A 17,352-nucleotide genomic window follows, 5' to 3' on the forward strand; every position below is an offset into this window, starting at 1 on the left:
ACTGCAGTACTGATTTAATCAGTATAAAATCGAAAGAGCTTTAGATCTGTAATAAAAATCCAAATCTGGGGAAGGGCAAACTTTAAAACAGCAGCCAAGTGGGAAAGGGAGGGAGGGGGTGAGTGAACAGGCACATTGGAACTGTGGGGACATGTAACTGACCACTGTCAAACCAGTGTAAGTTTCTTGGTTTCTCATGGAAAACATTTTATACACCTATTTTTTTCCTTCCATACCTAAGTCCATCAGTGTCCAGATACGTCTGTTCCATTTTTTGTCTTGTTTTTTGTTGGGATATTACAACATAGTATATTGTATTTATTCCAATTCCTGCTCCATGTGGAAAAATTAGATGATTTCAAACACTTTCTTCAGCTCCACAATAAGCTGCCAGTCACTCTTTTGCATTTCATCTCTGAACCAGTCCTTGAGTGCATCGATGGACTGTCGGCTGATCTGCAATGCCCGAGGCACAAACAGGGTAAACAGAACGGAACTGGTGCCAAAGAAAGCTCCCGCCCAACACCACTCATTACAAAGCAAGTTTACGGAGAAATAACAAAAGCAGGGCCTACCTGCCTGAGGGAACAGAATCCCCAAAACCACATCTGTTAAGCACATCAGGCACAGGGCCTCCTGGCCTTCTCCGTTAGTGATGTTCTACTCAGGGACCACCTTCCTCAACAGACAAAGCCCTACCACAGATCAAGCCCCAAGTCCCATCAGATTCTACAAGTTCAAATTTAAGCTCTCAGAGCTACTGAGTACAGATAACCAGAGAAGGGTGACTCTTCTGCTGAAATACTTACCTTACTGACAAGAATGTCTGTAGCTTCAAAATGCCTTCCAAACATTTTGGGTGATTCACCAGGGATAGGTTCTATTTTGACACAAACTTCTTGTCCTTTTTTTGCAACATCCACTTGTTTATGGTTTATTTCAATACTTGTTACTATTCCAATGTCAACAAACTGTAAAATAAGTACAATGGATACAGAGGAATTCATGCCTGTCACAGGTGCCATGCATGTCTGGATAGGTTAAATAAGAACTAGAGCAAAATAGCCCATTTTAAAAGCCTTGACAGTTTTATGATCCTGCATTTATCACTTCACATCTCACAGTGTAACTTTCTACAGTGTAACTTTCTCATTGGTAAACCAGGACTGGCACCACCACATGCCCTATGCCCTTCACAAGACGGTTGTAAGAATGAAAGGAGATGATGTGCTTTGTGAAACTTTAAAAATGCCCTGTTGACCCAATGTCGATTCCTATTTCTGCTCTACCCTTTCACACAGCAGGTGCCATGACAGGAGGGGTCTGGCAGACACAAAGGCTCTGAGTCAGGAATGAGCATGAAGCAGTCAGTGGGGATCAAGTCAGAGCCAGGGACACATCATGCAATTTAAGGATGACAGGTTGTGAGCACAAGTGACATGATCTGAGTTTGGCATAGAATCCCCCTTGGCTGCCTTGTAGAGAAAGAGATACAGGAGAGTAAGTGAAACCAGGGAGGTTTCGTTTGGTTTAGAAGGCCAAAACCACACAGAAAATAATTACTGTGAATAAATGTCCTAGCTTGGTCCACTGAAATAGTATAGGAAGCAATGACAATTTCTAAGTGCCGTTTCCCATTAAAGGAACCATGTCTGGGGCAAGGAAAGCACTAGCACATCTCACAGCACCAGAAAAGAAAAAAATGCTCAGAGTGCTACGTGGCAAAGATACAAGACCAACCTTGAACAGGCTCCCAGTGACCTCACTGGATTAATGTGAGTATCAAAAGAATAATGGTAACACATTGTAACACATCAAAAAACACCACACACACTGAGTCCACAAGATACTTAATAAAATAAAAAGATCATTGGGAAGAAAGGTCTTTATAGAAATGGGGAATGGGGAGTTCATACTTTCGTAAGCATTTATGTAATAGTTGATTTAGGCAAGGATTGCTGGCGGGTACTAACCCATTGGGATAAAGGCTGCTGAGAAACAAGATTCATAGGAACTCCTAGTACTGCATGAATTATTTAGTAATTACAAAGCGAGAAATATTTGTCTTTCTACTGGTGACAGGAGCTAAGTAAGCACGTTCCCCAGGGAACGACAGCATCTCCAGCAGGGAGACTGCCTATGCGGTGCAGGAGCACACCCAGCACCTGTGCAGGTCCCCTGCCAGGAACTCTAACCTGCTGCTTTCTGGTTGGGAAGAAACACACAAATCCAAATGGAAAAATAATTAGCAAAACAACTAGGCTGGACTCTTCAAAAACAAAGGGGGAATTTTTTTGACTGAGGCTCAAACACAGAACAGCCCCAGTGCAATGCAGCTTGAGGGACCTAGGGCCAAATCAGTGGGTAGAGTTACCAAAGACATCTTGGGGGAAAGTAGTGAAATGTTGATGAGGACTACAAATTATGCATTATTACTGAAATAACGTTAATTTTTCTTAAGTATGCTGATCTAGGGGAAAGGTATATGAGTGTTCATTATACTATTTCTTAACTTTTCCCTAGGGTTAAAACTTTTCAAAAACAAAACAAAAAAAAAAAAATTGCACCTGATCTCAGTGCTTCAGTTAATGAAGGTCATAAGGTACTCAGAATTATTGCTGGGCGTCACACTAAGGAACACTGGTAACTATCAATCCTGAGGCACGAATTACAGAAGGTGACAAGCTCTGCCTGCTGTAAAGTTTTGTTTCCACCATTCTGTTTTTCTACTGAGGTAAAGACCACTTAAAAATTTAAAAGGGTAGAGACCATGGTAAATGTAAAAAACACCACTGTGAACTACGGGCACACAGTTGTGTTGCTACCACTCTTGGACCTCCCCCACCACTTACTGCTTTAAGAAATGACCAAATATGACCGAGTTGTTTTTGAAGTAAAACTGGAACTTACATTTTTGCTCGGGACGCACATGGGTGTCCCCTGTTTCACCTGACCTGCTTCCACAGTCACACCCATCACTATTGGATCTCGAGAATTGAAAATGTACTGAGGGAGGATTTTCATCTTGCAGGGAAATACTGCTATGTGCCTGAAAGGAAGAAAGAAAACAGGAATTTCTAAACTTACAACATCATTTAAACATAAAAAAAAAAAAAAAAAAGGTGGGGGGGGCCAGGAGTGGCAGCTCACACCTGTAATCCTAGCTCTCTGGGAGGCCGAGGCAGGTGGATCGTTTGAGCTCAAGAGTTCGAGACCAGCCTGACCAACAGTGAGACCCCGTCTCTACTAAAAAAAATTGGAAAGAAATTATCTGGCCAACTAAAAATATATAGAAAAAATTAGCCGGGCATGGTGACACATGCCTGTAGTCCCAGCCACTCGGGAGGCTGAGGCAGGAGGATCGCTTAAGCCCGGGAGTTTGAGGTTGCTGTGAGCTAGGCTGACGCCATGGCACTCTAGCCTGGGCAACAGAGTGAGACTCTCGTCTCAAAAAAAAAAAAAAATGCAGCTTGAACATGAGGCTTCTCCCATTAGATGAAAGCAGCTTTCCTGAGAAGCTGCAGGACGGGGGCGAGGCACTGCACTGCAACCCAGGGGGACCCGACTCCTGTGGCACTTCCTTCATGTTCTCCTCCTCCTAGTGCTTCCCAAGTCTTCACAGTCTTCTCTCTTAAAGCCCCAGCACGAAAAGAAGCTGAATGACAGGAGAATTTTGTGCTCAAACTAAAATGCTGACTCTGGGCCCTGAAGACATCAAACCCTGCAGCCACACCCCATGGTAGTACCTGTTATCGGCCTTCACCTGGCACGTGTATAGTCTGTATGAGGGACCATATAGGCATCAAACCACTTAGAGTGCTTTTAATAGTTTCTAGCACTCTGCCTCATCAAATGTAATTCTTCTCACTTCAGGTTTTATGACCTAAAGTGAACATATCCTAGTCTAAATCCTAGTATTTATCAGTCAGCTGTAGTTTAAACATGTAGCCCCCAAACTGAGCGATCACTCCCTGTGGTCACTGGTCTGAACCACCAAACCTCCTGCCTGAACAATGGCAGCCTCCTGACAGGCTCTTGTCATTGACTCCCTAACACAACCCATGGTCGCGTAACAGTTAACCAGTCTGACTGTGACCATACAACCTTGGCAATGGCTTCTCACACAACTCAGAGGAAAAGCTCAATCTTCCCATGGATTACAGGATCATACACCATACAAGTCCTGCCAACTTCTCTGACCTCATCTACTACCATCCCTCTGGTTTCCTCTGCCTCAGTCGGTCAGGGTGGCCGCCTCCACCTTTCACCTCATCCTGCCTCACAGTGCTGTTCTGCCTGCACGCTCCCCACCTAACTGTGTGTCCTTCAGATGGCTACTCCAGTGACAGACCTGAAGAGATGGACGCCTTCCCCAACCACAGCAGCATTCACAGCCCCTCATCTAGGCTCTTCCCTGCCTTACTTTGCTGTTTTGCACTTAGCCTCACTTCTCACACAGGTGTCAGTTGTCTCTCAGTGACAGTGAGCCCCTGCACTCCGAGAAGGGAGCCTGGCCCGATTCCCTGCTGACCACTCTAACGCCTGCAGCACTGTGGGCACGCGGAAGGTTTGCTAGAGGAATGGACTTACTCCCACAGAATCCCTTTCTTGTTTCCTAATTTTCCACACTGTAATTTTGTTACTCCTAATCCAAGCAATGACAGATAAGCAACTCCAGCAAGATAAAGTCTCCCAAATTTAGCAACTACTAACTCATTAAAGAGACCCAAGTCTGCCAAATTCAAAATTAATAAACTGAAAGGCCACAGAGGACTTATTCGCATACTGCTGGGATGTCCCAGCTTGTTGGGTTCCCGGTTTATAACACAGCACACTTCAGGATGCAGGTTCTTGTAGATGAATAAATGCTATACTTCTGTTGTCTATACCCCTTTCTGGGATTCAGTAATTCTCAAATAATTTCATTAACAAAGATCCAAAGTAAATAAAAACAGCAACTTACTTAAATTCTTCTTGTTTCTGTTTCTTATAGTCTTGTCTATATTTCGTGAAGGCATCAAATAAATGATAAATAATTTCTGCACTAAAAATTCTAACTCCTAAACTATCAGCCATTTCTTGTGCATCTCGCTCAATTCTCACATCAAAGGCCAAAATTACTGCATACCTGAAAGGTTAAAACACATCAAAGATTATTCAATGAAAAAAGCACATCAAAGAAGATAGGTAAATAACATGAAAGCCTTCAGAGCAGAAGAGGAATTACTTACTGAGGATCATGTTCCAACATCACTGAAGCCTTCATAACATCTTTTTTATGGACTGGGCCAATGTTAATTCCTGCATACTGTAAAAGAGGGAGTTTCCAGGTTTATGTGCATCTATCAGGTAACAGTAACAGTACCAGAAACCACAACCACCACTGACTTTTGTAGAGCTGGGTACAATTACTTACGGGCACCTCTGATGTTTTCAGAAATTCAAGTAGAGCTTCCAAAGACCCCAGTGTAGATGCCTGGACGTAGACTCCCTTTTCTTCTAATTTGATAGCATTTAGTGTCTGCTTTAACTCATGGATCAATTCATCCTTGAGAAGAAATGATATTTGACAAAGTTATCAACACACCTCTATACTTAGCAGCCTAGAACTACACTGTGTTTCTCTCTTTGGTTAAGTACTTCTGAAAATAAGAAACTGAGGCTTGGAGAGAGCAAGGTATTAAAGAACCTGTGTGGAAGTGGAGGAGATTTGGAGGTTAGGCCCCAGCTATATCCCCCTTCACCTCTGTCTTAGGTTTTCTAACTTTGAAATATGTTTAACCTCTGTTCCACAGAATAATCTTTTAAAAGTTAAAAGCACCACATAAATATAATGTATTATGGTACCACAAAAGCTCTCCTTGGCTCTTTTAACTAGGAAATACCGTTATTTCATTATCTCAGCAACTCTTTCCTCCATCACTGCTCCTCTGGAGATGGAGTAGAGATTTTGACCAGAAATAAGTAAAAAATCATGTCAATGCCACCGAGATAACTGATTCCCTGATGGCATGACTTAGTGCTGCCTAAGAATAAAAGTGTCCCCAGCACACAAGAGCCATGTTCTGAGAAACGCTTTATTTTCTCTTTGGCAAGTGAACAAATAAATTATGGCTCAAAGTCTGTGTTTGTGAAACTACATTGGACTTGGGCCAGCTGCTCCTACAAATGGGCAAACAGGCTTTAAAATGATTCCCAGTACCGAGTAAGATTTTCTTTAGTTCTGTTTGGCTACCCTAACATATTTGTTAGGGTATCTAAAATATGAATAAACAATTTCTAGCTTTTGAGTCATTTTTATTTGAATAAAATGCACATTTTAGAATTCTTGAGTACATAAATATTTACGCCAATTCCTATGATTGTGAAAACTGAATTTAAAAGCATCAAGTTTACGAAGAGGCCAACAGCCAACACATTTCACAAAGACAAAGGTGCCTATTTTCGTCCCCATTCCTAGCATGTGCACTGTTGACACGCCAATATTAAAATAGCTTTGGAGAAAAAAAAATTTTTAAATGAACTTACCTTAAGAACAGGGATTTCATCTTCTTTATAAGCCACCAGGAGGGGTAAACCAGCTAATGTTTTCTCCAGGTCTTTTCCAAGAATCTTTACCCCCTGAGCTGCTTCTACTTCTTTATGCTTTTCATACTGGTTCTACAGAGATAAAAACATTTGTTATCACATTTGAAAAGTGGTTAGCAGTAGGAGATGACGTAAGAGACAATATCTTTATGACCTTGGGTTAGGGAAAGATTTCTTAAACTAGACTCAAAAAGCAATAACCACAAAAGAAAAGAGTGATAAGTCCAACATTAAAAATTAAGTATTTCCATTTCTCAAAATACCATAGAAAAGGTAAAAAGACAAGTCACAAAGTAGAAGATACTGCAGCACACACAAACAATAGACTAGTATATCCTGAATATATAAACAACTCCCATAAATCTATAAGAAAGACAATGCAGGGAAAAAAATGTGCATTTCACAAAGGAGTAAATAAATGGCTAATAAACACAAAATTATGACCAGCCATATTAACAATTAGGCAAATGCAAACTGAAACAGCAATGAGCTACACACTCATCAGAAGGCAAAAATTTTAAAATATGACATCAAAGAGCTGGTGAAGATGTAGAACAATGAAAACTAAGATACCGCAGTTGAGAGTCTAGCTGGTTACACCCACTGTGGACAGCAGTGGCCTTCTCTAGGAAAACTGGAACGAACGATGCCTACGTGATGACTCAGCAGCTTACTCCCAGCTATCACACCCGAGGGAAATAACTGCACTAAGAGGTGTACAAGAATGTCCACAGCAGCAGCATCGTCAGTAATAGCAAAAATCAAAAACTGGAGACAGCTTACATTTTCCATCAACAGGAGAACAGATAAATCGTGACAGTGTCACACAATGGAACATAAATCTTAAAATTGCTTGCTTACTAAAAGAAGCCAAATATAAAAGTACACACCAAAAATAACTCCATTTCTATAAAGGCCACAGATATTTTTTAGGGATGCACTTTCAGATATGAAAACTATAAAGAAAAGCGAGGATGTTAGTTACTATCATAAAAATGCAACTGTGGTTAACTCTTAGGGAGGAGAAGGGAGCTAAAATCAGGAAGAAAGCAGCATGCCAGCGATGTTCTAATTTTCCATCTGGTTGTTTCCTAAAAATCTGCTAAAGTTTTCTTCTATATTTTGTGTACTTTTCAGTATAAATGTCTTATTTCAAAATTTAAAATGCTAATGAAAAACTACAGTTGACCCTTGAACAACACAGGTTTGAACTGCATGGGTCCACTTACACTCGGATTTCCTTCTGCTACTGCCTGTGCCACCTCTGAAACAGCAAAACCAACCCCTCCTCTTCCTTCTCCTCCTCCTCCTCAGCCTACTCAACGTGCAGATGACAGGGATAAAGACCTTTATGATGATCCATTTCCACTTAATAAATAGTAAATATACTTTCTCTTCCTCATGATTTTCTTAATATACTTTCTTTTCCCTAGCTTACTTTATTATAAGAATATAGTATAATACATGCCACATGACAAATATGTGATAACAGACAATTTATGTTATTGGTAAGGTTTCTGGTCAACAGTAAGCTATTAGCAGGGTTTTGGGGGAGTCAAAAATTATAGATGGATTTTAGACTACTCAGGGGGTCAGTGCCCTTAAACTCCTATGTTATTTAAGGGGTCAGCTGTAGTTAGCAGTGTAATCAAAAAAATGTGGTTTAATTTTTAGGAAAGGCCTAGTCTAATAAACAGGTACTTTCATACATCTCCGCTGTAACAGATGGGCCCTCCTATATGACATCTAAAATAAAACGGGGTGAGAGACATCTGTGCTGTATATTAAGTCAAACAGCTTTCAGAGTGAGAAAACAACCTTTTAAGCAGAACTTCTGAGCACTGTCCAAGTGCCCACGTGCCAATGCTTACCACCTCAGCTTACCTTCACTCGTAATTCCTTCATAGGAGGAGGTAGGAGAAGGCCGCGAATCTGAGTTACAATGGGCCCTTCTACTCCAGGAACAATGATTGTATCTCCTTCCTTCAAACGCCCATTGATCAATATAACATCTATAGTTGTGCCCATCCCTGGGAGAGCTTTAACCTAACAGATAGACATTATTGAAAAGAGAGAGAAATATATACAATGCACCATGTTTATTAAGTCTAAAACATCCCCCAGCTAAGCAACCTGCTATTAACAAAAAGGCAATCAACTGAAAAGCTGATCATTACCTCCATCACCTGTGCTCTCAGCTCCTCACAGTGTGCAAGTCTTTTGCTCAGCATGGTCTGCGTTAACTCAACAAGAAGGTAGATCAGACTTCCCATGCCATCACCAGTATGTGCAGAGGTAGGTACCAAGGACACAAAAGTGCGGGGATCTTTATTCTCATAAAACAAAGCAGCATTCAAACCCTAGAAACAAAAATCATTCTAAAACACCAGGTTGTGAAAGGATATATCTGGAACAGACATGACTAACTAGAAGCTAGATGAGCAAATGACTAATGATTCTGAAACTCCTCAGAAACACTCTAAAAATGGTTATGTATATCTTGTAGGTATTAATTATATTACAGAAAAGTAGTTTTTAAGTCAATTTACTTTTCTAAATTAAAACATTCAGATTGAAGAGAGATCTGAAATGTTAGTTTTCTGATATTAAAAAAGAAAACAGATAAAATAAAAACACTAATTGCCATCAATAGAGAAAAAAACCTAATGAAAATGCTGACTTCATTATAAAGATAATGTAATAAAAGAAAAAATATTCTATGAGACAGACTTCATAAAGAAGGAAAAGCTTTCTTACCTGCTGTGCAAATTCCACAATAATGGCCTTTGCTCGCTCCTCAAATTCATCTTTTGTATTCTTTTTCTGCTTCTTTAAAGTAGCAGCTACATCAGAGTCAGGACTCTTTTTCCAATCATATAACCTGTCAATCTGAAAAAGTTTTTTCATAAAATATCTCTAAAAAATTCAGGACATTCAAGAATTTAAGATTAATAGCTCCAGGAAATTTCTAACACATATCATATAATAAGGAAGGGTATGAAGTACTCACATACTTTATTATACCAAAAGCCCCTTATAGACTCCTTAACTGCATCCCCTCTTAAATTAGAAACTGCTGAGGTACCATGCTGTCCTCGTTAGCCTCCAAGTTCCTAAGTGGCTACCCTTTGTTTGCAAAAGACAAGATCCTAGAATTATCCTACGAACATGAACGTATGTTGTTGGAATTCCAAAAGAGTTTTGTAAAATAGTAGACAGGAACAAGGATTAATTCTGGCAAGTACCATCAACAGAAAATTATATATGAAGAAAATTTAAAAATTAAACATTTACACCTGTATGTTTGGATGGTGGCATACACCTGTAGTCCCAGCTACTTGGGAGGCTGAGGCGAGAGAAATACTTGAGCCCAGGAGTTTGAAGCTGCCGTGAGCTATGATTGCGCCATAGCACCCCACCCTGGGGGACAGAATGAGACCCTATCTCAAAAGAAAAACAAGAAAAACAAACAAAAACCTAAAAACAAATGATCAATCTCAACGTAAAAGCTAAACTTACCAAACATCTAGAAACACTGGAAAAATTTTTAACAGACTTGGGGTAGGAAAAGATTACTTACATAGACCACAAGAAACACAAGTCATAAAAAAAACTGAATTTCACCAAAGTTAGAAATTTGTTCTCTTAAAAATATATGATTAAGAAAATGAAAAACCAAGTCCTAGACTACAAGAATATATCTGCAATACATATAACTGATAGAAGAATTAAATAGCAAAGGATTGTGAACATAATTCTTCAAAGAAATAGACAAATTGTCATCTCCATAAGCACAAGTGCATGAAAAGATGCTCCAAGCCACTAGTCATGGTAGAAACGCAAATTAAACTACAATCATTTAGTACTGAACACTTATTAGAATGCTAAAGGTAGGTCAAAAGTATTGGCAGAAATGCACAGAAACCAGAACACTAACCAGAACACTCAACAGGTAAACATGAATAAAGTGTGGTATTATCCAGATAATGAAATATTACTCAGCAATAAAACGAAAAACCTATCATACATGGAACATGAATAAAGCTAAATAACGTGAATTTTAAAAAAAGCCAAACTCAAAAGATTACATACTGTATGATTCCATATCGGGGTGGGGAACCTGTGGCCTTCTGGATCCTTGAGGAGTGTGGCCCAAAGGATTTGTTCTGTAAAGTTTGGTTTCAGTCAAGGGGCCACACTTGAGGATGTGGAGGGCCACATGTGGCCTTGAGGCTGCAGGTTTCCCTCCCCTGAATGGCAGTGGTTACATGTATGTATAAAGCTGTCAAAACACATTAACATGTACATTCAGAATGGAGTATACTTTCTTATACAGGCACCTCAGAGATACTGCAGGTTCAGTTCCAGATCACTACATAAACTGAGTATCGCAATAAAGTCATACAAACTTTTTGGTTTCTCATTGCACGTATGTTCACACTATACTGTGGTCTATTAACTGTGAAATACCATTATGTCTAAAAAACAATATGCATATCTTAATTTCAAAAGACTTTATTACTGGCTCAGTACGGTGGCTCACATCTGTAATCTGAGACCAGCTTGGGCAACATAGTGAGTCCCTGGTCTCGATGCTGCCCAAGCTGGTCACAAACTCCTAGCCTCAAACAATACTCCTGCCTCAGCTTCCTAAATTACAGGTGTGAGCCACCATGCAAAGCCCCAAGAGAACTTCTTTCAAAATTGGAGTCAATCCTCTCAAAACCTGCCACTGCTTTATCAAATAAATTTATGTACTATTCTAAATCCTTTCTCGTCATTTCAATTGTTCACATTGTCTTCACCAGAAGTAGATTCCACCTCAAGAAACCACTTTCTTTGCTCATTCATAAGAAGCAACTCATCTATCAAAGTTTTATCTTAAGATTGCAACAATTCAGTCCCACCTTTAGGCTCCACTTCTCATCCTAGTTCTCTTGCTGTTTCTACCACATCTGCAGTGACTTTCTCCACTGAAGTCTTACTTAAACCTGTCAAAGTCATCCATGGTGGTTGGAATCAACTTTTTCCAAATTCCTGTTAATGTTATATTTGGGCCTCCTCTCATGAATCATAAATATTTTTAATGGCAGCTAGAATGGTCAATCCTTTCCAGAAGGTTTTCAATTTATTTTGCCCAGATCCATCGGATGAATCAATATCTATGGCAGCTATAGCCTTACAAAATGCATTTCTTTTTTTCTTCCTTTTTAAAAATTTTTATTTTAGATACAGGGTCTCACTCTGTTGCACAGGCTGGAGGATAGCGGTGCGGACATATCTCTCTTTACCCTTAATCTCTTAGGGTCCAGTGATCCTCCCACCTCAGCCTCCTGAGTAGCTGGGACTACAGTCACACACCACCATGACAGGCTAATTTATTTTTATTTTTTTTCAAAGACAGATTCTCACTATGTTGACCAGGCTGGTCTCTCACTCCTGGCCTCAAGCAATCCTCCCACCTCAGCCTCAAAGTAAAGTACATTTCTTAAAGACGACGACTTCATTGAAGTCAAAATCTCCTTGATCCATGGGCTGCAGATTGGATGTTGTGTTAGCAGGAGTGAAAAACAACATTAATCTCCTTGTGCATCTCCATCAGAGCTCTTGGGTGACCAGGTGCACTGTAAACGAGCAGTAATATTTCAAAAGGTATGTTTTTTTTCTGAGCAGGTCTTACCAGCGGGCTTAACATATTTAGTAAACCATGCTGCAAACAGATGTGTTGTCATCCAGGATTTGTTGTCCCATTTATAGAGTACAGGCAGTGCAGATTTAGCATAATTCTTAAGGGCCCTGGGGATTTTTGGAACGGTACATGAGCAATGGCTTCAACTTAAAGTCACCAGCTGCATTAGCCCCTAATAAGACAGTCAGCCTTCCCTTGGAGCCTTTTAATCCAGGTATTGACTTCTCCTCTCTAGCTATGAAAGTCTTAGATGCATCTTCTTTCAATAGAAGGCTGTTTCTACATTGAAAATCTGTTGTTACGTGTAGCCATCTTCATCAATGATCTTGGCTAGATCTTCTGGATAACTTGCTGCAGCTTCTCCATCAGGACTTGCTGCTTCACCTTATACATTTATGTTGTAGAGATGGCTTCTTTCCTTAAAACTCAAGAACCAACCTCTGCTAGCTCCAAACTCTTCTTCTGCAGCTTCCTCACCTCTCTCAGCCTTCATAGAACTAAAGAGAGTCAGGGCCCTTGTTCTGGATTAGGCTTTGGCTTAAGGGAATGTTGTGGCAGGTTTAATCTTCTATCCAGACCACTAAAACTTTCTTCATAGCAAGCAATAAGGCTGTGTTACTTTCTTATCATTTGCATGTTCACTGGAGTGTCACTTTTAATTTCCTTCAAGAACTTTTCCTTTGCATTCACAACATGGCTGTTTGGCAGAAGCAGCCTTGCTTTCAGCCCAACTCAGTTTTTGACATGCCTTCCCCACTAAGCTTAATCACTATTAGCTTTTGATTTAAAGTGAGAGATCTGCGACTCTTCCTTTCACTTGAACACTTAGATGCCATTGTATGGTTATTAATTGACCTAATTTCAATACAGTTGTGTCTCAGACAGAGAACAGGGAGGCCGGAGGAGAGGGAGAGAGATGAGGAAACAATTGGTCAGTAGAGCAGTCAGAACACACACAACATTTATTGATTAAATTTGCTGCCTTATATGGGTGTAGTTCGCAGTGTCCCAAACTAACTATAATACTAACAACGATCACTGATCATAACAACAGAGGTAGTAATAATGAAAAAGTTGAAATATTGCAAGAATTACCAAAATGTGACAGAGAGACATGAAGTGAGCACATGGTGGTTGGCGGCGGCGGGGGAGGGGGGGGATATCTACAAAGCACAATAAAGCAAAAGCATAATATGATGAAGTTATGCCTGTATGTTACACATTTTTTTAATCACAGAAAACTTAAGGAACATATTTTCTCAATTAAATTCTTTAAAAGGAATGCTTACCTTATTGAGTGCAACAATGAAGGGGCATTTCTTAGATTTGAGAAGGTTGATAGATTCAATTGTCTGGGGCTCCAAACCATGCATAATATCAACAACTAAAATGGCAATATCGCAAAGAGAGCTTCCTCTGTTTCTCAGATTACTGTTGAAAGGGGGGAAATATTTATAAATAGAAAACCTTAAAATTAATGCTTCTCTTAAACTTAAAAATTTTATTTTCTTTGTAAAACCAAAATAAAACAAACAAAATGAAGAACATGCATCAAACTGTTCAAGTACCATTAGCCCTTAACTTGCCAAATGCTCCTCTAACAGTCACACTGAATCAACATCAGATGGGATGAGTTAGTTTTAGAAGTAACTAATATTTCTGCTCATTTTACTCTCCAAGTTGTTCTGTGTTAAAGAACATGGCCAAGAGACAACAGTATGATATTCCACCTGTAATGGGCTTCACAGGAAATAGGCCAAGTATGTATTAGAATATGCTCTGCATTCAACATTAACGTGGTGCTCTTTCAAGGCAGAAAAGACTTCCCTCTACAAAAAAACAAGTATCCAAATAAAACACTTCTACTAAATCAATGAGGCACAGAAAAGGTTTGGTAGTTACAGGGACCAAATCACTACCAAAAGGTTAATGACTCCGGTAAACTTGTAGACTTAATGGTTTCAAGCAATTTTCTTGATGATCAAAGAATCAAACTGGCCTTACCTGAAAGACTCATGCCCAGGAGTATCAATAATCAGCATTCCTGGAATCCGTACATTCTCTCTATCAAACTAGAAACAGCGGGGAAAAGTGCAAAGCTTAAGGACATCATGTTGAACAATAAAAGCTTCTTTAAAAAAACAATTCTTCTGCCATAAAAACTTAAAAAAAACACCACTCCCTTTTCCATATGAACAGTTTTAAAAACAGTGAGTTAATCAGCAAAGAACAACGGTTAATATTTTCATTAATATCAAAAGGAGTTTTGGGGAAAAAATGAAATGAGAAAATATCTTTCTTAATGTCATAAAACTGTAATATTATCTAAGTTTGAGCAGATTATTAAGTAAGTGGTGACACAAAGAGCAATCATCTGAGATTATAAAAACCTGACATGCAAGAGGTGGTTCTCAGTATTCGGAAAATGTATTTGGTCCAATTTTAAAGCAATTCTAAACTCTCAAAAACATCCCAAAAGTATGTTATCTAGAAAATTGACCACACTGATCAAAAGTGTTACAGGATAAGTGCATACCCTTCTACATTGAAATAATGTCATAAATGCTCGATTTTCTAGACACAACCACATAAATGAATGGAAACATTACAACAGAACCCATTTGGACATTTATTACCTTTTTAATGTAAAAAAAAAAATAGCAATGACCAACAAATGTCACACACAACTTTCTTACTATGCTTACCATAATCTCTGCTAATCCTCAAATGATTTCTCAAAATTTTATCTCCTGGTCTACGTCACAATGATTCTAATATAAAAAGTTTCAAATCTGTATTCTGGTAGTCTTAAATCAACATTCATTGAGTACCATAATTATTTCCATTTCAGTGTACTGAATGCAAACAGTAAGTAATTTCAATTGTGATATAAAGGTTATCCTGAGAACTTTAATACAGGCCTAATAATAATCGTGCTCTTTATGTTCTAAAATAACCACAAGAGTTCAAGTTCTGGCAACTGGCGGAATAAGCTGCTATGAACCCTGCAATGACCAAGACACAGAAATACTATTTAAAAGACCATAAAAATAAGTTTTAAATTATAAAATTTAAAAGCTGTAATTTAAGAAAACTGTCCTAAAATAAAGATTCAAAACTGTATATTGTAATGATACCATATAACTAGAAAACTGACCCAGAATAACCAACACCAGGATGCAAAATGACCATATTCCTTATAAGATGAAAATCAGCTTATGATCAAACTTAACAGCAATACTTTATGTGAGAAGAAATTGGATATGTAAGATACTTAAAATGTCAACCAAGGATTTTATATGCAGTCAACTGACATTCCAGTATAAAGGCCATAAAATAACTCTTCAATATACAAAACTTAATTCCCATAATTCCTTCCTTAGGAAACTACTAGAAAATGAGCTTTATAAAACCCAATCTAGAACAAAACAAAAATTAGAGAGACAAGCTCAAGGTTTCTTTTTACATGCAGAACTAATTAAGGGAGACACCAGCATGTAAATGTTATATGTTCTGTTTGTTTTTCAATTTACTGTTTCTCAGTTCCAAATTTACCACTTTTGCCTGCTCTGTGATAATAGAACTGGGGGATTGTATACAAGGCCCACTTCTAGGTCTGGGCAGTTTCTATGTTAGATGAGTCTATAGAAGCAATTCAATAAATAAAGTAAAATGGACGATAGAATTGGAGTATGGACATTTTGCAACACATTAAAAGGTAGAGATTACTTTAATTTCAGAATAGTGGTTGCCTCTGGGGGAGAGAGAGAAGGAAATGGAATGTGAGGGTCCCTACAATATGGGATGTTTTAGTCCTTAAAAAGTAATATCTAAAACAAAATAGGCAAACTAGTACATATAATGAATGGCACTTATAAGGTGTTATACCAGAGAGAGGTTAAAACACGAAATACAATGTACTTACATTTTTAATCATCTTAGTCTGTTCATTAATAGCTTCAAGCGGAACATTGGTGGCCCCAATTTGCTGTGTGATACCACCTGCTTCACCGTCTTGAACATGTGTGTGACGAAGCTGTGAAAACACAGCAAATTCGGATTGGTATTTTGATGTGGGAAAGAGAGAACCAAAAGCAATAAGAAATTAGCAACATATTTATTATAAACAATTTCCTATATGTTCCTTGGGCCTTTAAAGATTTTATATAAAGTAATATTCACTTATTTTTAAAGTTATACAAACACATACAATATTTTCTTACTTTATCTAGAATTTTTGTCTTCCCTGTGTCCACATGTCCAAGTACACAGATAACAGGGGCTCTCAGCTTTTCAGTATTTACATTTTTACTATGTTCAAGTCGCCGTTTCTAGAAATGGGGGGGGAAAAAATCACAAAATTAAATATTTCAAATCCTCACTATCCTTATTTTCTTTTAAATTATTTTGCCTTGGCAAGAGAATGCCACAACCTGTATCAAAATTCTCTGTTGATTTGACTACATATAAAATTGCATCTTACAATGTGAACTTTACAATCTAATTCCTATCATAGCACCTTTGGACAAGGAAAACTCTGTTTAGGTTATATTTCAGAGTACTACTGCTGAATGTGAATAGGAATGGGGTAAAGCGTGACCTCAAACTTTCTGAACACAGCTACTTTAATGGAATATAATGAATAGAAAAGGAAACAATCATCCCATCATACTGAGTATACAGTACAACCCTAAATTTATGTGAGAGCTTATATAAAAAGAGTTAAACTGTTATATTTTTTAAAATTCACTGAAACCTAAGAATTGTAAAAATTTTTTAAAGCAATTTATTTCACACTTCTGTCCAATGTACAAATGTTATAAAATCTCCCAATGCTGAGAGTGCTTATTTAAGCCTTAGCTTAAATAAGCCTTTAGCTTAAAAAAGACATTTCCTGCATTTCCAAGGCACTACCACACTTCCATGGAGGCAATAAGTGTGAGACAGTTTTGCCTTGAACCACAATGTGTTTCTTTGTAGCATTTACCTAAATACTTCAGCTTTCTGAGGACCAAACAAAAACACATGCCAGCACAATTCTTTGAAATGACAACCTTTGAAGTACAGTAAAACTG

General features: G+C 38.5%; 1 protein-coding gene across 1 annotated transcript in view; it reads right to left on the reverse strand.

The window, feature by feature from the left end:
- Positions 1-345: 345 nt before the first annotated feature.
- EIF5B (eukaryotic translation initiation factor 5B) overlaps positions 346-17,352 on the reverse strand; it is a 62,796-nt gene continuing 45,789 nt past the window's right edge. The window contains exons 11-24 of the mRNA XM_069494704.1: positions 16,501-16,608; positions 16,203-16,313; positions 14,282-14,349; positions 13,567-13,708; positions 9,346-9,477; positions 8,766-8,948; positions 8,473-8,634; positions 6,529-6,660; positions 5,417-5,548; positions 5,232-5,308; positions 4,964-5,128; positions 2,911-3,049; positions 810-971; positions 346-456 (exon numbers count right to left, since the gene is read on the reverse strand). Coding sequence (XP_069350805.1) covers positions 349-456; positions 810-971; positions 2,911-3,049; positions 4,964-5,128; positions 5,232-5,308; positions 5,417-5,548; positions 6,529-6,660; positions 8,473-8,634; positions 8,766-8,948; positions 9,346-9,477; positions 13,567-13,708; positions 14,282-14,349; positions 16,203-16,313; positions 16,501-16,608 — 1,821 coding nt within the window. The 3' untranslated portion in view covers positions 346-348. The remainder of the gene's footprint in view (positions 457-809; positions 972-2,910; positions 3,050-4,963; positions 5,129-5,231; positions 5,309-5,416; positions 5,549-6,528; positions 6,661-8,472; positions 8,635-8,765; positions 8,949-9,345; positions 9,478-13,566; positions 13,709-14,281; positions 14,350-16,202; positions 16,314-16,500; positions 16,609-17,352) is intronic.

The sequence above is a fragment of the Eulemur rufifrons genome, chromosome 19 (assembly GCF_041146395.1).
Source record: "Eulemur rufifrons isolate Redbay chromosome 19, OSU_ERuf_1, whole genome shotgun sequence".
NCBI classification, from domain to species: Eukaryota; Metazoa; Chordata; class Mammalia; order Primates; family Lemuridae; genus Eulemur; species Eulemur rufifrons.